This window comes from Meriones unguiculatus, chromosome 7 (genome assembly GCF_030254825.1).
Source record: "Meriones unguiculatus strain TT.TT164.6M chromosome 7, Bangor_MerUng_6.1, whole genome shotgun sequence".
Classification (NCBI taxonomy): domain Eukaryota; kingdom Metazoa; phylum Chordata; class Mammalia; order Rodentia; family Muridae; genus Meriones; species Meriones unguiculatus.
This window is the reverse complement of record NC_083355.1, coordinates 16,379,210-16,405,759: the sequence shown is the minus strand read 5'-3', so window position 1 is coordinate 16,405,759 and position 26,550 is coordinate 16,379,210. Positions and strand designations below refer to the sequence as shown.

The window sequence follows — 26,550 nt, the reverse complement described above, 5'->3', positions numbered from 1 at the left end:
CAAAATGCTACCTCCTGGGCTCAAAGCATCCTGCATCAGACTCCCAAGCAGCTGAGACTGTGGGTTTGTGCCAGCACCCCCGGGATTTATAGAATCATCATTGTTTGCAGTGCTGGGGGCTCCAAGCCAGGACCTTGGGAGTGTTAGGCTGTATCTCCAGTGCTCTAGGGCTTTGGGTTTGTTTTGTCTGAGATGATCTCATGTAGCCCAGGCTGGCTGCAGATGTGTTACAAAGTGGAGTGCGATGCGTGTGTCTCACCCATGTTGGAGGTCAGAGGGCAGCTTTGTAGAGTCCATTTCTTGCCTTCTACTTTTAGGCTGTGTATTAGTTAGGTTTCTGTCACTGTGATAGAACCAAGGCCAAAAGCAAACTGGAGAAGAAAGGTTTTGTTTTGAGTTACACACTTTCGGGTCACAGCCCATCACTGAGGGAAGTCGGGGCAAGACCTCAAGGCAGGGACCTAGAGGCAGGTGCTGAAGCAGAGACCCTGAGGACTGCTTAACGGTTTGCTCCCCATAGCTTGCTCAGCCTGCTTTAAGAAACTCTCCATACCTACCTACCCGGGGGGCGGGGCAAGCTGAGACCTTGCCGTCAATCAAGAAAATTCTCCACAGATGCACCCACTGGCCAAACTGACAGAGGCAATTCCTCAGCTGAGGTTCCTCTTCTCCGATGATACTAGTTAGTGTCTCGTGGACCTAAACTAACCAGAACAGGCAGGTGCCAGGGATAGAACTCGGATCATCGGGCTTGTGCAGCAAGTTCTCTTTATTCGTTGAGCCATCTTGTTGGCCTCGACCATCCCAAGCCTTGCCACCATGCTCAGCTTATACAACTAGTTTTACATTTAAAAAACGTGTGTTTATTCAGTGTGACGGGTAGTTTGTGTCTATGTCTGTGTACCACATGCTTGCCTGGTACCTGCCGAGGCAGCAGAGGCCAGAAGAGACCATCAGATAGCTTAGAACTGGAGTCACAGATGGTTATAAGCTGCCATGTTGGTGCTGGGAATTGAACTTGAGGCCTCTAGGAAAGCATCCAGTGCCTTTATCTGCTGAGCTATTCCTCTAGCCCCTATACAATTTATTTTTATGAATGTCCTGTCCCTCCATGGTTTTCAGTGCCAGTTCCTGGACAAATCTTCACTCAGCCTTAAAAGTCACTTAAAAAACAAAGGTCCATTTTTCTGTGCAGCTGGGGGCTCCATGTTTGTTAAGGACACAGCTACTGAACAACAAACAAGCAAAGATGCTGTTCTTTGTCTCTGATCTTGAGTCTTGGCTGCTTGGCTGAACCACCTTATTTCCAGGAGTTATATCACTTTGTTTAAGTAATACATGTCAGAGAGGAATGGGTCAAGATTTTAGGGAGCTCAGACTAGTCTTCCTAAAATTTCTTTGCTCCCGTAATTCATCTCCAGGCTGCTGGGCCTTATTCTGAGCTGCCAGGAAAAAGCCAGGCTGGGAAACAGGGGCTCTTCTTGGAGCATGGGCCTTGAAGGCGAGAGGAAATGTGTTCATTTGTTCTAAATTTTTATTGATGTATTAACACCACAATGGACCCATCATTCAAACAAAAAAAAATTGTAAATATTATTTACTTAGAGCTGGAGAGTTGGCTCAACAGTTAAGGACACTTGTTGCTTTTGCAAAGGGCCATGGTTTGATAACCAACATCTGCATGGTCTATAACTGTGTCTATAACTCCATTCCCAGGGAATTAGATGCCTTGTTGTGACCTCAGCAGGCACTGGGCACACACGTGATACACTTACATGCATGCAAGCAAAACACTCATACATATTGGAGGGAAAAGTATCAGCTCTGGACCCACAGGACCAATTTCTCAGCAGAAGAGAGATGTATTTGCCCCAGAGGGACAAAGGGCAGGGAATGAGACAAAGACAGGAGGTAGAGGAAGAGGGGGAAGGAGAAAGGGAACAAGGGAGAGGGAGAGTGGATGGAGAGGAGACAGATGTGGCCCATAGGCAAATGGCAGCTTGTGAAAGCAGAGGGGGAAACCCTGAGTTAGGATGAGGGTTTAATTTTGATTGGGCATGTTAATTAGGTGAGTCAAAGGGGGCTTTTGATTGCTGGACTTCAATTATTTGATAGCTGGACCTCGGTAATCAGCCTCAGGAGGAGGAAGTGGCCAAATAAGGAAATGGACCTTGGGGGCTAGCTTTAGGAATGTAAGCTAACTGTGCTTCTTAGCAAGGCAGGGAGAATGGGGAAGAAGAGCAAGGCCGGCCAGAGCCACGCTTGCCAATTTCAGCTGGCCAGAGTCCCTTCACATATACAATTAAAATAAACTGAAAACAATAAATCATGGGTTTATTATGGTGCTATCCACACTCTCTCTCTCTCTCTCTCTCTCTCTCTCTCTCTCTCTCTCACACACACACACACACACACACAGGTCATTCTTATTTCCGGACTATCTGTCTCTGTTTTTTGATGGGGTTTTACATATCCTAGGCTGACCTCAAACTATGTAACTAAGGGTGGCTTTGACCTTCTGGAACTCCTGCCCCTACCTCCTGAATGCTGGGACCACAGACAGGCCTAACCACACATCATTTACGTGATGCCAAGGGTGAAGTCACGGCTTTCGCATGCAAGGCAAGTGCTCTAACAACTGAGCTATGTCCCCAACCCTGTGTCTCTCTTCATTTTACCTTTCTCTTTTTCCTCCATTTTCTCTCCTGTCTCCTGTTGTTGAGGACATTTGGGGACACACAAGTCTGTGACTCTGCAAATGTGCAGGTCAATGAATTTGAGCAAAGCTGTTCAGTTCTGAGCCTGTCATCACACAACCACTCTGTGCCCCTGTGGTGGCCTGAATAGGTATGGCCCCCACAGACACGAGGTTGATTGCTTGGCCCATGGAGAACGGCACTACAAGGAAGTGTGGCCTCATTGGAGGAGGTGTGGCTTTGCTGGGGAAAGCATGTCACTGTGGAGGCAGGCCTTTGAGGTCATCTGTATGCTCAACCTCTGCCTAGCGTGACACACTCCCACTCCCACCCCCACCCCCGGCTGCCTTTGGGTCAAGATGCAGAAGTCTTGGCTCCTCCAGTACCATGTCTGCACGGAGGCTGTCTTGCTTCCCGCCATATTGACTAGGGACTGAACCTCTGAAACTGTAAGCCAGCCCCAGTTAAATGTTCGCCTTTATAAAAGCTGCTGTGGTCATGGCGTCTCTTCACAGCAATGGAAACCCTAAGACAGATACCTTACAAACACTTCCTGTTTCTTTCCCACCTCTCAGAGATCACAGATCTGCTTTCTGCCTCTGTAGCTTTGTCGTTTCTAGGAACTGCATACAAGTGGGATCCCACACTACCAAGTCTTCAGGATGGAGCTTCTTTCCCTTCGTGCACACCTCTGCATGGTACTCTCTCTACCACTTTTGGAAAGCCTTCTTTTGTCTCTGTTTTTCCCTCTAGATTTTTGAGTCTAGGTCCTGCTGTATAGCCCAAGCTGGCCTCCAGTTTATAATCCTCTCGCCCTAGGGCTAAGAATGCAGGAGTGTACCACTAGGCTTGGCTAGAGATCTCTACTTTCCTTCAAGGGCTCCACCGCCACGCACAATTTCCACCTCTAATCTTTTTAATCACCCTAAGTCTTGTGGGCCTTTGATTCCTTAGATGCAATGAGGAGAAAACAAACAAACAAACAATCCATGACCATAGCCGATCCTAAAAGGGACCCAGCTTGCTCCAGCCCCTGGTAGTCTGAGCTGTGTTAAATGCTGGTGGTGGGCAGCAGGCAGAAACGAGAGGAGTCGGGTGGAAGGCGGGTAGGTTGTGGCTCAAGACTGGTCGACCTGGGGGTGAGGTGTGGGGGGGAATAAACACAAAACAAATGGGAGAATAAAGTCAGTTTACTGAATGCATGGCTCCACTCCACTCAGGGCGGGCTGAGGCCTGAACAGAGGCCCTCAGCAGTGGGAGTCCAGGCTGCTGGGCTGAGGGGCAGCAAGCAGGGGAGCCCACCGGGGACTGCTGGCTGGGGTGGTCCCCCGTGGCTACCCATGGATGCTCAAACCAGACCCCCCCCAAACAGAGTGGCACGGGTGAGGATGGTAACTGGGAACACATTGGCTTCGGTTTCAGTAAAGAGGAGGGAAGAAGGGGGGCGCAGGGGAACGGAGAAAGGGCTTCCGGGTGGAGAGGTCTCTGCTGCCCTCCGCGACCAGCTCCCCTGCTAGATGACCCGGCCTTGGTAAACGCTGCTTTCATTACCATCTCCCGACTCGGAACCTAGAAAGCAAGACCATCTCTCAGGCTGCAGGGCCACGTCAGGATCTGTCACACGGGCCATGGAGCCACTGCCTTTCTTTCTCCCACCCTGGGCCAGCCGCACACATGGAAATGGTGCCTGAACAGTTCGGGGGAACGGACTCTTCTTTCTGGGGCTAGGGACTCTCTAGGCTGCTCACACTGGGGCTCCAGCTGGGCCAGGGGCAGCTGGACTGCTCCTCTACGGATCTATTTCAGGTTCCAGTCTGGCGATAAAGTTTGCTGGACAGCTGGCAGAGCCCTTGCCTTCTCTCAGGATGTTTCCAAGCTAACTCTACTGCCTAACATGATTGGAGGTGTGGGGATATGATGTCAAGGGCAGGGCAGGGTGGCACGGGTGGGTGGCAGAAGGGTCCAAGTACAGCAAATTGAACAGGAGAGGGGTTCCCCTTCTTCTTGGGGAAACTCTTGTTCTCGACGCTTCTTTTTGTCTTGGTTTGAGGAAGCATTTCCAGACTAAGTTCAAAATACTTTATCACAGTAGAAGAAGTGCAGGGAACAGGAGCAGATGACACCTGACCATTTGCACAGAGACCCTCTCAGCACTGCGGTCTCAAGGAAGCCCCAGCCACTCCAGCTGCCCGGGCTCCCTCACCCGTGGGAGGGAGCTCAGTCCCCAAAGGCTGGCACTGTGTTCAGCTGGCCCTCCTGCTTGTCTGGGTTCTGCTCATAACCTGTATGTGTATCAGCAGGTGAGTGCTTTTCTCTTCCTGGCCTTAGTCTTGGCTACGGTGATGCTCATTTGTGCCAGCTGGGAAGCAGCTGTCAGGGAAGCTGGGTCAGGAGTCCTGTTCTGGGTTGGCTCACACATCTAAGGATCTGCCTGAGCTGACCTCTCGGTGTTGCCGATGGGGGCCTTTTGCTCAGGGAAAGGTGCCCGGTAAGAAGGCTGACGTGGGCACCACAGGCCCACAAGACAGCTGGCACCTTTTGTGCCACCCTTTGTGCCCTGATGTTTTGTCCTTCCCCTCTGTGTTTCCCCGGGCTGAACTGGGGTGGCGGGTCACAGCTGTGACTCAGTGCTGGCAAGCCATATTAACCAGATGCTGCCAACCAGGTGAGTCACGGCAGGCTGTAGGGGCCAAAGAAGAATGTGGCCCCGGGACCTGGCTGTACTTCTGATGCCCGACTCTGGTCTTGAGGGTGGCTTTGGCACAAGGACAGGGTAAGGGTTGCCAGTGGCCAACCACGGACGACAGTGTGTTAGTCCTTCTGTCTTGGGCTCACCCTCCCTCTCTCCCTCCCTCCCAGTATCTGGAGAGTGTAATGGCTGGGGGCAGGCAGAAGGCACCTGGCCTGTACTTTCAGGAGAGAACCGGCTGCCCTGTGGCCTGTGAACGGTTGATTCTGGAATTGGGCCGGCTCCCAACTGAGACAGCAAAAGAGTACCAGACAGTCAGAGGGGCCATTGCATGGAGCAGCGGAGAGGGGAGCGAATACTCTTCCTTCTCGGTGGAGACTTATTTTGCTGCCGGTGGGTGAGACAGTTGCCCTGGCCTTCACTATACAGTGGAGGCTGCCCTGCATGGGCCAGCACGGCCGGCAGAGATTCCTTTCTAAGCATCCCCCAGGAACGCTCTCGCACTCTGCTCCAAGGGAGGGCAGCCTCCCGTGGCGCGGGTTTAGAAGCCAAGGCTGCCCTTCCGGTCCTGATCGGGTGCTCCCACGCACCCCCCACACCCTCCGGGTCTGGGGGAGCCCCCGCAGGCTGCACGACATAGCGGTCGCACGGGGCACTAGGGGGCGCCCCTGTCCGGCCGAACCCTCTCGGACGCGCCCGAATGCCGCAGGTTCCGAACTGGGTGGTGCGGGCACCTCCAAGGTGGGGCGGGGCCGGGGCGACGGGACCCTCTCTGCGGGTCTCCCAGCTGGGGACCGAGCCTTGCCGCCTGCCACGTCCCTGGAGGAGCACGAGGCCCTCGCCGAAGCCACGCTGGGAACCCGTGCATGGCCGAGGGAGGTGCGGTCTTCGGGAGGCGGTGCGTGCTGGTGGCTACACAAAGGTCTTTTAGACACCCTACCGCTGCCTTCCCGGCTGCACCCAGGCGGCAAGGCCGGGGTGTGGGGGACGGCTGCGGGAGCAGCCCTGGGGTCTCGCTCCAGGGGGCACCAGGCCGTCGGGCGGGCTGGCCTGGACCCCACAATCGAGCAGGGACTGGGGCTCTAGGGGCTCCTTTTGTACAGAGAAGAAGGCCCTTCCCCATCTTCCCCATCTCTGAGTACCTGCAGCCGGGCTCCCTAGGACTGCGTGCCCTGCATAGCAAGCTGGCTTCCCTAGGGTTGCAGTCTGGGCCCCACCCTGGGGAGCCCTGGCGCAGTGTCTCTTCTGGTCAGGTATTTGTGTTTGGGGGGGCGCAGGGGCGGGGTCCACAACGCATCCCTGCAATGGGCTGCATCAACCCTGTCGGTGGGCTGTGCGTGAGAGACAAATTCCAGAGCCCCACCCCATCGCCGGAGTGCGGGCTGAGGGCGGGCCCGGGAATCTGTGTTTCTGGTAAGTTCTCGAGATCGTTGATGCCAGCGTGGGAATCGCTCTCCTAAAGCTTTCTGGGCAGGGCAGGCTGTTGTAAATTTTCTCTTCGAAAAACCCAGAGAGACCCGGTTGCCACATCCCTCCGATTCCCTGCGACACTTAATTCTCTCTGCCGATAGAGTCTTCCTGAAGGCTTGTCTCTGAGCCCTCTGCTTTAATTAGGCTCATTGTCTCCAGGGGGAATTTCTATGGAGTAAGGAACCTGTTTGAAAAGGCTGGAGACCTGTTGGCTCTGAATCCAACAGACCAGGCCCACTTGATGGTGCTCAGTGGTATCAAAATCCAATCAAAACCCTTGCTTGTCAAAGGGACGCTCTGGTAACGGCTAACCAGCCTGCTTTTAGGATCCAGGATCCAGAAAGGAAACCGCCAGGAAGGATCCTGGCTGGAATAAAAACAGAAAACAAAAAAAAAAAAACAAGAAACAAGAAACAAAACCCTCTCATCAAGTGCGGGATGCCAGAGGCTCCCAGTGAGGAAAAAACGCTCTCTTCCTCCTTGTTAACCCTTTTCCTTGGTTTCAGGATGAATTAAAATTCTTATCGGCCTCACAGCCAGCCTTCCTGACTGGTTTTTAGCGAAGGCTAGAGTTTCCCAAGCTTTGTGGGGGTATTTTTGCCTCTGGGTGGTGGTCATGACTTCCTTCCACAGTGTTAGGATCAACAGAAAAGCAGTAACTTAGCAGACATCCTTAAAAGGGGCAGGACAGGAGGGACCCCTCCCCAAACCTACTTTCATTTTCTTCCGGTCTGGGTTGTGGGTAATTTCTTGACAACTATGAGAGAGAAGATAATGAGACATGAAATGCTTTTTTTTTTTTTTTTTAAACAATGCAACTGTGAACAGGTGTCTAACTTCCTGGCCTCAGAATGTCCTAGAACTACCTCCCTGTGCCTCCCTAAGGTGCACAGGATCAGGGCAGGTGTTGTGCCCTGGTGGCGCTCAGCTTGTCCAAGGACAGTGCAGTGAAAACCTGGGTCACCTTTGCTGTTTTGGGGCTTCTATATTTGGCAGCGGGAACAGACTCGCTCCCTTTTAGCAATTGATCTGAATAACAGAATCCCTTTCTGATGGTCCCTGCACAATTTACAGGCTGCGGGGAGGCAGGCCGTGCTAATTGGCCACTGTTTCACCACTGGCTTTTAAACAATCCCTGTATTCTCTGCTCTGCAGGAAGCTGCCGACCCATCCAGGCCCTGGGCTCTCTTTGTTCTGAGTTTATGGCATTTTCATGCCACAATAAGAAATGCTGTGTACTCCGTGGGAGCCCATTGTGCCAGGCTTCAAGGGTGTGGGCTGTGGTGCAGAGGGCCTGGTCCTGTTTCCCTGGGAAGAACAGGGACTTTGTGACAGGCTGCAGACAAAACAAGGGGTACTGGCCAGGGTTCCTGGGTGACTCCCTGGCCTGGGTGGAGACAGCGCTTGTCTGAAGGCTCGTGTCTGTGCCCAGGGCAGGGATGGGATTTCACCTAGAGGAGCAGGTCCTGGCTGCCTATGGATTACAGACATGCTAACTTCCGCTGCCACATGCTCTGGGCTGTAGAGGCAACCTCAGCCTTCCCTGAGTGCCAGGTGCTCATGTCTGTCTGACCAATCCTCACACGTCACTAGGAATCCCTTGTCCTGGTGAGCAGAGATCCTTTTCTGCCTGTGGGTCAAACCTGGGCTTCCCCTGTTTTGGGTAGATTTGACTCCTTGAGGCAGGAGTTTCTGGTTTTGTAGAAATAGTTGTAAATGGGGATGGTTTGTTGAGGCAGGAATGGACCTGTGACACCCCATCTGCCTTCTGGTCCAGCCACTGTGTCCCCCGACTGCCCTGGCACTTTTCCTATGGACCTGAGGCTGAGGACAAAGCAGGTCACTATCTTCCTGAAGACACCAATAATCAGAGACAGAATCGGACCAGAAGGAAGGTCATGATGCGGGTCCTGGGGGAGCTGGCTCTAAAGAATGTGTCCCAGGTGGGCGTGAAAGGGAAGTGTGTGAAAAGTCCATTTCCTTTCACCATCCAGGCCAGACCGTGCCCCATCAGACTAGAGGGCGAGCAAGGCTGCTAGAGTCCTGTGGTCCCTGGACATGCTCCTGCCACAAGCACCTGACATGAGGAAAGGAAGGGCCAGCCTTCTGTTGGGCATCTTCGCGCACACACACACACACACACACACACACACACACACACACACAGCAGGGGAAGGAGGAAGAGAAATTATCACCCATGCTCTCTGCTGGTCTCCTTATCTCTCTGTGCCATTGTAACAGCCACTCAGCTGGTTTCTTCCAACCTACCCTCCAGGTGTCTCCTGCACTTATCTCTCAAATAGGATGTCAACCCCAGGCTGGAAACTGTCCAGCAGCCTCCAGAGCCACACCTCAGCCTTCCAGCCCTGCACCCTGCCTGTACCTCAGGCTCACTTCCTGCCAGCCCCTCCGGGCAGCTTGACACCCTTGGACCATGCAGAGTTCTCCGAAGCACCACACCTCTGTGTCTTCTGCACCAAATACGCGTTTCCACCCTACCCACCCCAGGCCCTCTGCCACACTTTCCAAGATTCAGCCTAAGCATCGTCTCCTTCGCCAATCAGCTGACAGAAGCCACGACGACAGCAAAATTGTTAAAGCAGGAAGGACTCAGGGCAAAGGGCACACCCTGCTGGGTCCAGGGCCAGGGTTCCACAGCAGCATGGGTGGAGAGCCTGGCTGGAGATCTTCCCCAGAGAAGTGTGTGGAAGGCGGGGATGAGAGCTCTTCACTTCATCTCCTCATCAAGTTCAGTCTTCTGTCACAACACAGACAGGTTTCGGATCCCCATGGTTACATGTGTGTGTTCTCAATTAATTTAAAGATTTGTTTTATTTTTTCACTGTGTGTGCGCGTGTGTGTGCATGCATGTGTCTTACTACATGAATGCAGGAACCCTTGGAAGCTAGAAGAGGGTGTCAGATCCCCTGGAGCTGGAGTGACGGGGGACTATGAGCCACCCAAAGTGGACACTGTCCTCTGCAAGAGCAGCTCTCCCCGCTGACGGCGGAACCTTCTCTCCGGCTCCATGTGTTCCCTCTGCAGATGCCCCTTATAGGCAGCACTTGTTCTCGTCACCTCTGATTTATTTCCCAGGGCCTAATTTAGAGCCCAGCACACAGTAGGTGTGCAGGATAAATGAATATACCTTGAATTCTCTCTACAGATTTGCACCGTCCCTTTCTCTAAAGCCAAACTCACAAGTTGCTACCCGAAAGAAATAGATTCTGATTCAGGAATTCCTTGGAGTGTGAAGCCCGACCGAGCGTTTGTTATTACCAGGCATTTTCCAGGCACTGGAGAACGGTAGTTCCATGCCCAGGTTGATTAAAAAAATAAATAACCACACACCTCACGGTAGCTTTATCTGGCACCCAATGCCCTTGGAATCCTCAGTGCCCAGTGCATGCTCTGCCACCAAACATAAGTCACTCTCTGTCCAAGTGAGAGACAGGTTTAGAAGGCCTGGCTTTATCTTCAAACAGCACAGAAACTGCCTGTGGCTGGGACCACCGAGAACCCAGGAAGTCCCGGTTATGGAAGATGTAATGATTTCACAGCCTCTGTGTGGACTTGGGGGTACCCATATGCTGTTTTCCAGTTATTATTATTATATTTTGGCTTTATAGATGTGAATTTTGTCTCTCAACTTGACCATAGCTCTTCAAAGAAAGGGAGCCATCTTCAAGGAAAGGGTACCATATCAGGCAATCTAGTCACTTTCTTTGATTGAGTCCCATCTGTGAAAGTTAGTTTCCATTGTTGGCGTGATTGCATTAAGAAACATCTAGGGTGTTAGTGGGGTACACCAGGAGGGTGCCTATGAGGGATGAAGACCCACCCTGAATGTGAGGGGGAGCTGCTGTCCAGGACTAGATAAATACTTATACAAGAAGCCAGGCATGGTGGCCCACACCTTTTACTCCCAGAACTTAGAGGGGGAGAAGCAGACAGATCTATGAGGTCAAAAGCCAGCCTGGTTGGTCTACATATTGAGTTCCTAGCCAGCTGGGGCTACGTAGAAAGCTCCTGTTTCACCAGCATTCCTCTCTCCATGCTTTCTGGCCTACCGAGATGTGAGTGGGTTTCCTCATGATCCTGCCACCGTAGACAAGCTGGTCTCACCACCATGCTTTCCCTGCCATCTTGGATGTCTGTCCCCTCAAACTATGCACCAAAATAAATCCTTCTTGCTGCAGTTGATATTTTTTTCAGGTATTTTATCACAGTGACAAGAAAGTAACCATCAGTTTTCTGCCTCAGCCCCTGGTACAGCACAGCACATGCTAGAATGAGAGAAATGACAGCCACCACCACTGACAGCATTTATCACAAGGTCTCTTCATGAGCTACAAACGAGAAGCCTGATACAAATGACTTCCCCAGTGCTGCTAGCAAAGGAGTGAGGTTTCATTTCTAACTCTATCCATCTCTTTTGCCAAATGCTACCCTCGGGGTTCTGGGAATCCTGAGACAAAATCAACAAGAGGATCAATTTGACACTTTCTGTTGGCTTCCTACTTTCATGTAGATGTTTCCTTTTTAAAAGATTAAATTAATTAAAAAAATTAAATTAATTATTTTGAGTTATGTACATTCGTGTATGGGTATGTGCATGTGAGTGCAATTATAGTCGAGGCCAGAAGGGGGCATGGGTCTCCTCCAGCTGGAGTTAACAGGCTTTTACAAGGAGCCCTCTGATGTTGGGTATTTGGAACCGGCAGGCTCAGGTCCCCTGCGGGAACAGCAGGAACTCTTAACCACTGAGCCATCTCTTCAGCGCCTGTGGAAGCTTCTTCACTGGCTATTTATAAGTAGTTACTACCTCATACTTGGAGTGGGTGAGATGCATTTCAGGGTTTCCCGAGTTAAACGTGAGAAGAGTGTTGCTTGGCCCTTTCTGGTCCCTTTGGCTCTGGTTCCCAGCTTGCCCTTGGCACAGCTTACTCCTTTTCCAGAACAGACTTGCCAGAGGTTTCCTGAGAGGCAATGCAGTGGGGCCTTGATTTTCAGCCATGAGAGTATACTGTCTGTCTTTGCATGTTTGCTTTGTAACCCCGCTGGTTGGTGTCACTTGTGTTTGCTGGCTATTTGCAACCCACACTAACCCAAATGCTTTGAAGTTCAATGTGTAATAAAAAGTTCTTTAAAAGATATGGGATTATGGAAATGAAGTTACTGAAATACTAACAAAGGGCCATTTCCTGCTTCCGGTACTTTTATTTTTTTCTTTTTTTTTTTTCTTTTTAATATTTTTATGAACAATTATCCCACCATTAAAACCATGGGGCGGTTAAGGAAGGTCAGGCCTGGGTCACAAAGAGGGTAAGATTCCTCTGAAGATAGGCTGGCAGAAACCCAGCCTGTTTTTTTTTTTTTTGCTTGTTTGTTTGTTTTGTTTTTTTTTCATTGAGCACTCAGGGTCTGAGGGAAGACTTTAACCCAGAAAAAAGGAGAAATGGGTCTACAGTTCCTGTGACCTGTGGTTCAAATTCTGCATTTTCTCTTTTAGAGACAGGGTCTCACGTCCTAGGCTGACCTTGAATTTGCTGTGTAACCTGAGGATGACCTTGAACTTCTGATCCTCCTGATCATTCCCAAATGCTGGCAAGTGTCACCAGTCCTGGCTTATGTGCTTCTAGGGATCAAACCCATAGCTTCATGCATGCTGAGAATGCACTCTATCAACTGAACTGCAGCCCCAGCCCCCAATCCAAAATGGGGTTTGCTGTTTTGTTTTTGAAACAGGGCTTAACTATGTAGACCAGGATAGCCTTGAACTTCTGCCTTTCCAGTTGGGGGCCCTGAATCCGGTGCTTTTAGTAGAAGTGGTTCCATACAGCTCCCAAAGCCCATGAACCTGAAGTAGTGTAAGAAAGTGTCAGGAATGGCTGTATTCTCACTCCAGCCTCCAGCTAGTGATGGTACTGGAAGCTGTCTGCAGTCGTCTTGAGGAGGGGCAGAGCAGAGATGGGAGAGGAAGAGGAGGAGAAAGAAGAAGGCAGAGAGAAAGAGGGGTTCAGGGCTGGGATGCAGATCACTGAAATTGCCCCCAGCAACCACCAGTGGCTTGCCCACTGCCACACTGGCTAGGCCTTCTGTCATGCCTGGACACCAAGCAGAGGTCAAGAGCAAAGCCTCAAGAGGTCTCAATACTGGCAGTGCAACCAGGCCCTGGCATGACTGGGCGGGCGGCTTCCCTTTCCTCAGAGAGTTCTTGTGTCATGTGGCCTCCATCTGACCAAGTGGGAAGTCCCCAAGGGCTCAGGCTGCTGAGGCTTCAGAGGTCCACTCATTGTTGACCTTGCTAAGTGGCAGGGCCAAGCTTCCCCCTCCAACCCCTGGGATCCTTTCCAGTCCCACTGCCTTGTTAAAGAACAGCCATTTCTGCGCACAAATGGTCACTTGCCAAACAGGGGCCACTCTCTTTACTTGCTGGCAGCCTTCAGGGATGGACACACACACACACACACACACACACACACACACACCGAGGCATATTGTACCCTGGGATCCAAACCACGACAGTCAGGGCTGACGTCTCAGAGTGTGATGGCTCACTCGCTCTCCCGTGTGGACTGCCCTGCTTCTGCACAGCTTTTCTTCACTTGAGCACACACCCTCACAGAGCCTACACTCACAGTAGCATTCTTACACACCTCTGTTTGCGCCTGCCTGCAGCCAGGGGCCACTGTGCAAACACTTCTCGGCTACTAAATCTCAGACCCGACAGAGCGAGGGTCCTGGACCTCATCCAGTGACCGAGAGGACTTCAAGAGATTGCGCGCATCTGAGAAACAGCCTCCCATGGTGTTCTGGGCTGTGTGGCCGGGCCCTCCCACAGCAGGACTTACCCTCTCTCTGGAAGCCCGTCTGTAGTTGAGTGTCATGAGTTCTGCAAACCTCTGCTCGTACAGGTGGAGCAGCAGCACCAGGTACAGGCCTGAGTTCATGAGCTCGCTCTGGGCCTGCAGTGCGGAAGAGAAAGCCCGCAAGTTCATCTCCAAAATATGCCTGGGCTCAGCCACAGAGTGGAAGGTAACAGGTGAAGAGGAAGGGGTTTGGGATGGCAGGTGGCAGGAGTGTGTTAATGACAGAAAGGCTGGCGTGTGTGTGTGTGTGTGTGTGTGTGTGTGTGTGTGTGTTTTGCATTTAAAATACATTTATTCTTTGAGTAGTTTTATACACATATACACTATATTTTGCTCATAGCCATCTCCCGGTCTCCTGCTAATCCTCAGACCCTTCTCCATACCCCTCCCCGGCTTGATGACCTTTTCTTTTTATTATTTATTTCTTATAACCCATCAAATGCAATCAGTGCTACTTTTATGTGCGTGGGTGTGCGGCCTACTGGTGGGCCACACTGACTCTTCTGGATGGTGCTGATGGTGCTTGTCCTAGGGGTGGGGCCCAATGGGCCCTTCCCACATCCTTCCCTATGCTTGGGGTTTTCACTGCAACTCTGGCACAGGCTGGGAAGATGGTGAGATGGGGACCCGGATTAGGCAGAAGCAGTTTGGACATTGTATGCTCTCCTCTCTCCTCTCTCTCTCCCCCTCCCCCACTCCTGTGTGTGTGTGTGTGTGTGTGTGTGTGTGTGTGTGTGTGTGTGTCTGTGTGTCTGTGTCTGTGTAAACCAGTGTGACCGCTTGGTCAGGGAAGCTCTCAGAAGGCATGTTCTACAATCATGCCACATGGGTGCGCTTTTCCTAGATGCTCATTTGCCTGGAGAACAGGTTCCAGACCTCAGTTCTTCATGGACTTATCCAGGGTCTCACCTCACCCAAGCCCTCTTCCTCCAGCTTGTCTAGCTCTATTTTCCTCCCTAGAGACTAACTAGGTAACTAACTAGGGTCTCAGCCGGTGCTGGGAATCTCAGGGCTTTTGCTCAGCCTTTCTTTGGTCTGTTGTTTCCATGCATATACGTTGAATATTGCTCTTCAACCACTTTCTCTGTTACTTTTAGTTTTCAGAGCCTTCCTGTGGGAGCCTTCCTGGCGAGCCTCGTTTGTCCTGGGAATTTACTCTCTGGCTCTTAAACACTGGTCTCTATTTTGTAGTCCATATTTCGTGCTTACAAATGCTTCTGCTGCTTGTCGGCAAGTGGGCTGTTTTCTTCTTCCTGTTACCTGGAGCAGGGGCTGTGATGGGAGGGCCGAACATCCGGGCCCTGTGTCTTCAGTTCTTTGGTTGTGCTGCAGGGCCCTTCCTGACTCATCCCTCCCAGGAGCACTAGTAAAGACTCCCCTCTGCAAGGGGAGGAGGGGGACAGGACCCCACCAGTCCCATCTACTCCCCCACCAAGTCCCATGGGCGGCGGTGTTCCAGGAGGGGTCGGCCTGCGCTCAGGGAGCCACCCAGGCCCTGCGGGCAAAACTCCTCTGCGGAGGTCGGGACCCTTTGCAGCACCCCCGGGAAGGGTCAGCACTGTTGACAGTGGCCCCAGGTTAACAAAACACAGGCTTGTCAGGGCGTCCACCCCGGGCAGCTCATCTTCCTGCAGCGCCCGTTCCCGGCTGGTCGAGGGCAGCGCAGGAAGCTGGCGCAGAACCCAAGTCTCCCAGGGCCAAGTGGCTGCCCGGAAAGGCTCAGAAGCTGAGCAGGGATCGACGTGCCCTTCCTTGGGTAGCTGGCCATCTCCGGTTCTTGGTGTGGCAAGTGGCCTCAAGGTCGCTGTGCAAGGCCTCCGTGCTGTCTGTCTTTCAAGGCTGAAACTCATTGTCCAGAATACGACGCCTATTTTTAGCCTCTGATTGTGGGTGTGCTCGTGCTATTCTGACCTCTACCCAAAAGAGGCATCTTGCTTTTTTTTTTTATTCACATCTTCTGTTTATCCACCTCCTTGCATCTCCCGTCCCCACCCCAACACGAGGGTGCTCACTGCCTTCATCTCAGGACTATCTCCAAAGCCATCTCTGCCAGGAAGCCTTCCTAGTGTGCCTTGGAGCTCCTGTACTCCAGCTACACCTTACCCCTCTCTCTGCCAAATGGGGTTTCTCTCTTTGTTGTTGTTGTTGTTTTGAGCAGGCTCTGTGGTACAAAATGGCAAAGCAACCAGCTAGGAAATGGCTTGGAATGGTCCGATTTGTCAAAGCTTTCAGGACAATCCTTTCCTGTTGGTGGCTGGATGAGGCCCGGGGCGTGCAGATGGGAAAATACCAACTAATGTTTTCTGCAGGTCGTTTGAAAAGTTGCTTCTGGTAGATTGGCCTCTTCTATGTTCCATGGGAGGGAGCCATAAATATCCTTTGCACAGTGAGCTGCTGACATGGGGTCTGCTGGCCAGTCAGGGAGGCCAGTTGGCGCGCGACCCGGAGTCACCCTTCTGTCCACTGCAACGGTTTGTTCAGTGGGGTCCCGGGAGCTACATTTTGTAGCGTTTTTACTGATGCCTCCCTTGACCCACTCCTCTCTATGACCCACTCACATCCCACTCTGCTCTCAGGTGGAGTCCCCTTTGTCACCAGCCTGCAGTCGGGCACACTAGGACACGAAGGCATGGGGCACCGAGGTCAGGAGCTCTGCAAGCTTCTCTGCCTACCAGCCATACCCTTTTTGCCATAGCTCCTATCTTTTGGTTTCTTTAAAATGAGCTTATTACATGTGTGTGCGCGATGTGTGTGTGTGTGTGTGTGTGTGTGTGTGTGTGCGCATGCACATGCATGCACGTGTCCTGGCATGCATGTAGAGGTCAGAGGAAATCTCTGCGAAGTCACTTCTGTCCTTCCATCTTTGCGTGGTTCTGGGGTGGAGCTGAGGTAGCTGGGTTTGAGAGACAAGCATCTTGACCAGATGGACTACCCAGCCTGTCCTTCCTTAAATCGTCATGTCGGTCAAGAGATTCGCCCTGGTGTAAAGTGTCAGTATCTAGTTCCACACGGCGGAGGCTCATAGCTCAGTGTTGCAGAGAAGCCCAGGGTCTAAAGGTGATCGGGTGCTTGCTCGTGTCCAAGGACATCTGTCCTCGGCTGAGATGAAGCAAGGTCAGGCCTGTGTCTAGAGAAATGACTCCCAGAGGCCACTAAGACCCTCTGGTGTTCCAGGACAAACATGGCAGGGATGCATGCCTGGGAGACAATGCTTCCTTAAGTGCTTTCGGGGAAGACGGGCAGCCCAGAGCCCTCCGACACCATGACTTTAGGTAAACAGTTTTAGCTGTGCAGTGCCAGGGTGATTCCAATTCATAAAAGGGGACAGGTAACCTCTGTTCCGCCTGTTTCCTGCAGGCATTATGTAAATTGAGCTGACACAGGTGGCCTTGATATTTTGCAAAACAAATACATCCTGCAGGAAGGCAAGAACCAAAGGTGGGATTTCGTGGACACGGTGCCTGAGGTCTGTGGGCAACCCTTTTGCACCTGGCCTCCTGGTGTCTGGCCGGGTGCCTGGGGATTAGTGTGTGCTCAGCAAACGTACACACAGGTGAACCGACTAGAAAATGGCAGCTTTTCCCCAGCCCTGGCTCTGCCCCTTCCAGGTCACTTATGTTCTTCATTACAAGGCAGTTATGTTGGTGCTCTGTATGTGTGGGACATGCAGTAGGTTCTCAATAAAAGCTTTGATTGCTAACCCTTTATAGTGTGGATATTTTTCTACAACTGAAAAGTGACACCTGTCCCCATCCCAGACCAATGGAACTTCTAGGGTTACACCTGGTCATCAGCGCTTGGGCAGGAAAAAAAACTGAAGTTTGCAAGCTCTCATCCGTGGCGGTAAACCACAGGGGATTTGTTTGATTTTGTTGTTGTTGTTGTTTTTGTGAGAGAGAGTCTGTGTAGCCCTTGCTGCTCTCAAGCTTGCTATGCAGCTGTCAAAATGTTTGCAGAAAAAGGTTTGGATATAGGCTAATACATTAAGAGTCAAAATGAGTTCCCTGTAAGGGAGACATTTGGGTTAACAATGATTTAACAATTTTAAAATTATGTGCTTTGCAATTGTGGTCATTAATTTTTTGGGTCATGTTATAAAGGAAGGTAGGTTTAAGTTATAATGGTAATGCTGGGCTAAATTCATGTGACAAATATTTATTGACTGTTTATTTTATAATAACAAATATTAGTGACTGCCTCTAGACCAGAACCATGCATTACGACACTCACCGAGGCACAAAGGCAAACCACACATGCAATTTGAAAAATTATAGCAACCATGTGAGAAGTTTCAAAAAGGAACCAGTGAAATTAATATGAACAAGGTATTTTTATTAACGCACTATATCTAAAACATCATTTCGGTGTATAATTATAGCTATATTTTGCTTAAGCTCAGGGACACCTTCTGGGGAATGTGTTGCTAGGCGATTTCACTCTGTGACCAGTCTTCAGTGTACTTGTGCAGGCCTCAGTGGCAGAGCCTGTTACGCACAGAGGCCTGATGGTAGGAAGGGTCCTCACGGGCCAGTCCAGTGTTCTCGGAAAGGCTGTTAAGCTGCCTGGGGGTTTCATAATTCAAAATTATCAATGTGACATTTATTTATATATTTATTACTCCCTGGAGTGTGTGCCGAGGTGCACAGGATGAGGGCAGAGACAGCTTTTGGAAGCTAGGTCTCTCCTTCCACCGACTGGGTCCTGGGGATTGAACTCATGCTGTCATCCTTGTGCTGCAAGCGCCTTCACCCACTGAGCCATCTTGCCGGCCCCAGGGTATGGGTTTTAGTTTTTGGTATTAGTTCTTTAACAAAGTCTCCATTTTGCTTCCTGTTTTGAAGAAAACTTTACAGGGTACAGGTTCCTAGACTGGTAGGATTTTTCAGTACTTCATTCCACTCTCACATGGTTCCTGAGCATTGGTACAGGTCTTTGTTTTGAAAAGATTTTTTTTTAAGGGGTCCTAGAGAGATGGCTCAGAGGTTAAGAGCACTGGCTGCTCTTCCAGAGGTCCTGAGTTCAATTCCCTGCAACGACATGGTGACTCACAACCTTCTATAATGAGATCTGGTGCCTTCTTCTGGCCTGCAGGTAGGGGTACATGCAGTACAGAACACTGTATATATAATAAATAAATAAATCTTTAAAAAAAGAAAAAAGGTTTTTTAGATTGATTTACATGTATGAGTGTTTTGCCTACGTGTGTGCATTCGGTTCATATGGGACAGACATTCAGTTCATATGGGACAGGCCCACGGTGGCCTGACGGGTGAGTCTGATCCACTAGAGCTGCAGTTGCACACAGTGGGGGGCCACCATGTGGGCGCTGGGCCCCGAACCTGGGTCCTCTGGACATGCAGAGCTCCCCAAGCTCTTCTGTGAAACCGGATATCCCTTGCTGTGGTGCACGCTAGAGGTTTGGTCCCCAAGGCCTCACTGTTGGGAGGTGGTGGAGCCTGTAGGGAGGGTCCGAGGGGACGTCCTTAGGCGTTCGTGCTCTTGAAGGACAATGCTGAGTGCCAACCAGTCCCTTCCTCTTTCTCCATCCGCTTCTTGGCTCCACAGGTGATTGGTTTGCTCCTCTCCACTTCTGGACAGCTGCTCTCACCAGAGGCCCAAAGTAATGGGGCTACGCAGCCTTAGACTGCAGCCTCATAGCCAGGACACCAAAATGAAGCCTTAGGTATTTCGTTGTAGGGATGGAAGCTGACTAACACGCCCACTGTGTGACGGTGGGGAGAGGACAGGATGAGTGAGGGGTGAGGGAGGAAAGGACAGGCCAGGGTACTCAGGTGTCCCTGCTACCTTCATGGCCAGCAGAGGGATGAGCCTGTCGAGCCTGATGAGCCTAGGGAGGCAGGCAAAACACCATCAGCTCAACAGGACCTCGTAGCCATGGTTGGTTCAAACTTCTAGCCCCGAGTGGTTTATTTAGGCATTTTTTTTTTTAAGCACAGTGAAATACGGTGAAAAGTTTTCAGGTGATAATTAACTCAATAGTTCGTACACAACAAAGCAGACACAAATCTCCTTGAGGGACAAAGCAAGTGAAATACAGATCAAATGCGACTATGTTAAAACTCTCTGTGAAGTCCATAAAGATAGATCTATAGACTGAGAAAAAGAAGCTTACAGTACAGGCCTCTAGCCACACAGATAGCACAGACAGCGGGTAGAAAGCGTGTCTGCTCCAGCCATCTTAGTGGTTATCAGGTGCTACATTCCTTCCCTTGAGGGAACAAGCCTCATCACAAGCACAAAGACCTCTGGGATTCATTCCTACAAAGCTCTGTGTGAATATGACCAAAGTACAGTCAGGCATGTATGAAAATGTCATAATAGAACCCATTGTTTCTTCTGAAAATTATTTACTTATTTTGTGGATGAGCGTTTGCCTGTCCGTGCGCCCCATGCATGCCAGGTATCTGCAGAGGCAGAAGAGGGCATCAGATCCCCTGGAAATGAAGTGACAGATGATTGGGAGCTGCCATGTGGGTGCTGGGAATTGAACCTGGGTTCTCTGCAAGAGAAGCCAGTGCTCTTAGCCACTGAGCAGTCTTTCTACCTCCAATTTATTTCTTATGCTCAGTAAAAACACTAATAACTTGAAAATCCACAAAAAGCTGGGAAACTAATTTAACCCTATTGCTTAAAGGGTCTTTGGGAAGAAAGAGGTTTAGGTAAGGCATCAAGATGAAGAACCATGACTGTGTCCTGGTGGACGAGGAAGAAGAAAGAAGAAAGAAGGAAGAAGAAGGAAGAAGGAGGAAGGAAGAAGGAAGAAGGAGGAGGAGGAGGAGGAGAAGGAGGAGGAGGAGGAGGAAGTAGCAGCACGATCAGAGCATGCACTCATGTGCACACACTACCTGTCCCGATTCATGAGATGCCTTATCTTGAGATGCCATGTTCTGCTTCAGGAAATCTGCCAGCAAGCAGACTATCATCAGATACGGGCCCTTGAACCTAAGAACATAATCTATGTAATAATCTTTCTCTGTGTGTGTTTGTGTGTGCTCAGCATGGACAGCCACTGCCCCTGTACCCCTAAACCTGTTTTCTTAATAAAGTTGTCCAGATTCATGCATTTTGTTGCAGTATTGAACTATATGGATGAAGGAAGTGTCCTAGGGTTTCTATCGCTTCGACGGAACACCATGACCAAGAGGCAAGCTGAGGAGGAAAGGTTTATTTTGCTGACATTTCCATTCCTTGTTCATCACAGAAGGAAGTTAGGACAGGGAACTGAAACAGGTCAGGAGCCTGGAGGCAGGAGCTGATGCAGAGGCCATGGAGGGGTGCTGCTTACTGGCTTGCTCCTCATGGCTTGCTCAGCCTGCTTTTTTATAGAACCCAGGACCACCAGCCCAGGGGCGGCACTGCCCACCATGGGCTGGGCACTCCCCCATCAATCACTGATTAAGAAAATGTCCTCCAGCTGGATCTTATGGAGACATTTACTCAGTTGAGGCTCCCTCCCTTTCAGTTGACTCCAGCTTGTGTCAAGTTGATATAAAAACTAGCCAGGCCAGGAAGGATAAATTTAATACAATATTATGTGGTATTTTACTTTTTTTTTTGCATCAAGTGTTTGATTTATCATATACAACATGCATCGATTAGAACTACCCACCTTCTCGTTAGCCACGTGAGGCTTGTTGCTCTTCTATTGGAGAGCGTAGTTCTAAATAAGAGATTGTTTGCCTGAGAATTAAGTGATTAACTTTTGCCTTGGGCATAAATCACCTTCCCACCTGAGGTTAATTAACTTTTTCACATTCTCAGCAATGTAATCCAAATGTCCCAGGAGGCTTTTCTCCACTTATCCCATTCCCCAGCTCCCCGGGTGTTAAAAAAGCACACAGTAAGCATTTACTTCATGCTTATTAGCCTGAGGTAACGCTGGTCCTCCTTACTCAGGTTACTTGATATTTAACTTGGGGACCATTTCCTCCAAGACCTTGAGTTTATTTTCAGTCATAGTTAAGTTATTCAGCAGATCTGGACATGGGACTTGCCCAGATTTTCTTGCTGTTTCTATGGGTTCCATCGGCCACTCCAGCTTCCCCGTTTTCTCCCTCATAGCAGGTGGATGTCAACCCAGGATGGCTGAGACTCCTCAGTTCTGCAGTGTTCCAATTTGGTGGCATACCTTCTCGAGGAGGTGAGCCAAATGGACTTGGATCCCTAACACACTTGGTTTTGTTTTTTTTTTTTTTTTTTTTAAATCTGTAGACTTGGGGAGATCAAGTTGCTTTCTGCTCAGACTACTAACCTACTTTACTTATTTAGTAAAGATTTATTTATTTTATGTGTATGAATACGTGCCTGCATGTATGTATGCCTGGTGCCCTCACATGCCATTGGATCCCTGGAACTGGAGTTGCAGACAGTGGTGAACCACCATGTGGGGTGCTGGGACCCAAACCCAGATCCTCTTGAAGAGCAGCAAGTCTGAGCCATCTCTCTAGCTCCTCTGCCTACTCTAGACTAAGGAGAAAGTGGCAGTGACGTGACTTACCCGGGATTGCTGGTGCTTGTGGTAGAATTCAGTCATGTTGAAGTCATCCAAGTCGACCAGTAGGCCCTGCTTACACATCTCACAGGTCTTTACCGTGCCTAGATCTGCTCCTGGAATTAAGAGGAAGAACCGTATGTAAGAGAGTAGATCGGAAGTTCTCTTAAGACGCACGCACACACATATGCACACACACACTTTTATGCTACATGCACCCTCGAGTCTGTTTGTGCCAGCACTTTGGACAGGTGCTATTTTGAGACTGAACTTGTGTGTGTGATGAACTGCAAGCTTCAGTGGTTTTCATTTGAAGTCAGTCATCTTCTGGAGAAAATGACCTTGACTCTGAGCTCTGAACATCTTTTTCCCTTTGTGGTCATGTATTATTTGAGCTTCAGGCAGGTGAAATCTCCATGATGTCTAAATAACAGGTCTTGTTTCTGTCTAAATATATAAACATAATGGTTCATAAAACTGGAATTGCTGCGCGGAAGCGAATCCGCTCTAGCATACACCTTTGCAAGAGGAGTGACTGACTGTTGGACTTCAGTCTTCCTCACCCCTGCAGTCCTAACATAGCTTGCAACAAAGAAATTAATACCAGACCCACAGCAGACCCTGTCCTCAGCCAGCGGCTTTGGCTACCGGATATACCTTCCCCCCCAACCCCCAGGAAAGGGAGCAAGGGCCCAGACATGGATTCTAATACAGCAGTATCTGGGGCCAGCAGAAGCCTGAGGTCAGGCTCATTTGGGAAAAGAAGTAGGAGAAGGCTCCCTGCACTGAAGTTCTTGTGAAAACGTGACCGGCACTTGCTCTGCTTCCCCAAAGCAGAAGCAGAGGCGGCAGAACCATGGCTGTCCTGTGGAAACAGAAGTGCCGCACTGTCCTCCCCGCTACAGCTGCAACATTTAGTTAGCGCTTCTTCCTAGGAGACATATCAGTCACCTGCACCTATTTAGTGATCAGGGCTTTGCAAGCTTATACCCCAGGTCTAGGTTTCTACTGTGGATATAAAAAATAATAAATCAAAGAGACTGTTTAAAGGTAGGAGTGGAAAGTCCATCTCCCCTTTCTGCATTTTGTCTTGCTTGTATTTCTTTCTTCTTTTTCTTTCCTTCTTTCCTTCCTTCTTTCTTTCCTTCCTTCCTTCCTTCCTTCTTTTTCTTTCTTTCTTCCTTCCTTCTTTCATTTTCTTTCTTCTTTCTTTTCTTTCCTTTCTCTCTCTCTCTCTCTCTCTCTCTCTCTCTTTCTTTCTTTCTTTCTTTCCTTTCTTTCTCTCTTTCCTCTCTTTCCACCTCCAATCTGCATCATCAGCAAGGAGTTTGGTGACTGACTGGACATCCTGTGTGCCTTCCATTCTAATCCTGCTGAACAGAATCAAGCTCCAAGAAAGTATCATATTTAACTTGCTTTTTCTTTTCTTTTTGGCCTGTGCTAAATGTTTAATTGGCTTGAATTTCTAGTAAGAGAAAGCCTTTGCTTGGCTGCTGTAGAATGCTGTCCTCTAAGTGACACAGCCACATGGTCACCAGATCAGCTGTGCCTGCCGGCCAGAGTCCTTCATGACAGAGAGGGCCTGCGTTCTGCGTGGGGAAGAGTCCCTGGACCCTCACTGAGTTCCCAGCCACTCCTCCCAGCCACTTGCAGGCAGTTCTGTGGCTCGAGGATCTAGAAAGATCCTAGCATATACAGGTTTGGGGAGGTGAGTCAAAGAGGGCTTCTGTTTCCCAGAGGTGAAGACTTTCCAGTGCAGCTGCTTTGGTGTCACAATCCTGCCAGTAACCCCTCATTCATGCTGGGGTCAGCCCAATAAACTCACCTCCTCTCCGGGTTAAACTTTAATGGAATCACACTTTGGTTTGTCCTTGGGACTTGATGAAGAGATGCAGTATTTGCATCTCCCAGGGAAGGAGCAGCCACAGTAGTGGCGGAGTCATCAGTAATCAAAGTCTACCCCCCGAAAGTCCCCTCCCCCGGTCTGGAGTGAGTTCTTTGCTTGTGGATGTGGAGTTAAGCATTTGAGGACGGAGTCTCTATGTCTTGTGGAAGGGAAGATGCAGTCATGGAGGGAGAGCCTCCGTTAATATGATTACCCCATGATGTGGTGAAGGCAGACAGCTACCACTGTGCGGGAGGGGGAAGCTCCTGACCTGCTATCAGTCTAGGGACAGATAAGGCTATGGAAGAGGAGAGAAGCAGGGCCTGGCTGAGGAACACCGATCCCAGGGGGCTCGGCCGGAAAGACAGAGTGGCCATTTTCTACTCGACCACCATGATGGAACCCCTTTCAACTATCCTCCCCCCAGCCGGGATGCTCTGGCTCCTCCCTCATTATAAACGGCAAAGAAGCCCGCTGTCCACCAGGAACACTCCAGCCAACCTCCCATGTGTCTGCATTTAACTTATCACTTCCTGGGGGCACTGAGAAGGGGCTTCACGCCCAGCTATGAGATCAGTCTGACAAAGCTGCCACATGCAGGAAGCTCTTTAATAGAGACCTAGAAAATCAGAGCGACGCTCTTCTTAACCCTCTGGCAAAAGGCAGAATTGCTTGTGCTCTATTTTTAAAGTGGTTTTTATTCATGAGAATGTGTACGCACACGTGTGTACGTGTGTGTGTGTGTGTGTACCTACAGGGCCAGAAGGGGGACGGTAGGTTCCCTGGAGCTGGATTACAGGTAGCTGTAAGGTAACTGATGTGGGTACTGGGAACTGGACCTGCCTGGGTCCTCTGCAAGAGCATCCAGTGCTCCCAACCACCGGGTCATCTCCACAGCCCCTGGCTGACACCCCTCCCCACCCAAATGAAGCAGACGTCTGTGTGTGTTTGTGGGGGTCTCTCGTGGTGGACTAGTTGCTGACTGGACGGGGCTAACGGATGCTTGCTGGCAACCCACGTCTTTCCCACTTCTCCCAGGAGGTAAACTTTGTGCAGGCCTTAAGCAGGAGAATTTGTTTCCAAGATTCCTTCAGATTTAAACACACACACACACACCACATTCAGTTACCCTCCCGTCACGTCACTTATAAGCAAGAACCCCCGGGCTTGGCTGAGTTTCCCTGACAGTGAGCTGTTGACAAGGCTCCCGAGCCCACACTGTGGCATCTCGGGTTAATTATATGCCGCGCACGCTTGCTTCCCTCCCTTCCCCACCTACCTGATGTTATTTTCACTTTCAGCCACTTTTTCAGGCACTCTTGGTGAACAAACTGCAGGCTTCCCACACAGCCGCAAGGCTCCAGGAGGGGGTTGCTCGGGGAACCCCCGGCTATCTGACAGATGCGGCACAAGTCTCCCTCCTCCTCCTCCGAGTCCTCCTCCAGGAGACTAAACAGAAAACAAGGCCTCGTGACCAGGAGTCCCCACATTTGCTATTTCTACACATACCATTTCCCAGAAGGAGCACTCCCCGGTGCCTTGCCTGCCCGGGCTCCTCGGGCTCGCCTACCGCCCCTTCCCACCCTCCGAAGACTTCCGTTCGATGGAGTTATTGATCCTTGATGCAGCATTCTTGTACGAGGCTCCTATGCAGTCACAGATACGTGTGAGCTCAGTGGGAGGAACCAGCGCCACCAGTGTAAGGAGTGACATGGGGCAGGTAACTCAGTGGTTAAAGGTTTGTCTAGCATGCAGGAGGTCATGGCTTCACCTTCCATCAGTACCGGTGAAGGGGGGAAGGGAAGGGAGTGAGGGATTAGGCCTGTGGCAAAGGCGCTTCTCTCTGCCTTTGCCTCCTTGAGGAACCAGGCTGGGTAAGCTGGTAAGCTCGCTGGAGTCATAATTAGAGCTCCTGTGTTCAAAGCTGGCCTCTGAAGCTTTTGAATTATGTTCAGAAATGCAAACCAGAACAAGAACAAAATAGCCCATATCGTTAGTCTCTGTGCTGTATGAAATAAGAATACAAAAATACTAGAAGAAAATAATTATGAACACTTGAATGGTCCTTGCATGGCAGCAAATGCAAAAGCTGTAAGGAATGATATCCCAGGGTTCCATTGAAGGCAACTTTAAATTTTCTGTGTGTTTATGTGTGTGTGTGCGCACATGCCCATCCATCACACAAGTGTGCACATGTGTGCATATGTGTGTGGAGGCCAGAGATTGATATTGGGTATCTTCCTTCATTGTTTTATACATTGTTATTATTATCATTATTATTTTTCTGAGATAGGGTCTCACTGCATAGCTTGGCTGGCCTGGAACTCGCTCCATAAACCAAGTTGGGTCTCACCCTCACAGGTATTGGCCTGTGTCTATCTCCTGAGTGCTGGGATTAGATGCATCTGCCACCATGCTGTGCTATT

At 50.2% G+C, this 26,550-nt stretch overlaps 1 protein-coding gene across 1 annotated transcript in view; it reads right to left on the bottom strand.

Moving 5' to 3' along the window:
• Window positions 1-4,068: 4,068 nt before the first annotated feature.
• Marchf10 (membrane associated ring-CH-type finger 10) overlaps window positions 4,069-26,550 on the bottom strand; it is an 83,365-nt gene continuing 60,883 nt past the window's right edge. The window contains exons 8-12 of the mRNA XM_021645572.2: window positions 25,404-25,573; window positions 22,246-22,355; window positions 13,710-13,823; window positions 7,570-7,612; window positions 4,069-4,265 (exon numbers count right to left, since the gene is read on the bottom strand). Of these exons, the coding sequence (XP_021501247.1) occupies window positions 4,210-4,265; window positions 7,570-7,612; window positions 13,710-13,823; window positions 22,246-22,355; window positions 25,404-25,573 (493 nt within the window). The 3' untranslated portion in view covers window positions 4,069-4,209. The remainder of the gene's footprint in view (window positions 4,266-7,569; window positions 7,613-13,709; window positions 13,824-22,245; window positions 22,356-25,403; window positions 25,574-26,550) is intronic.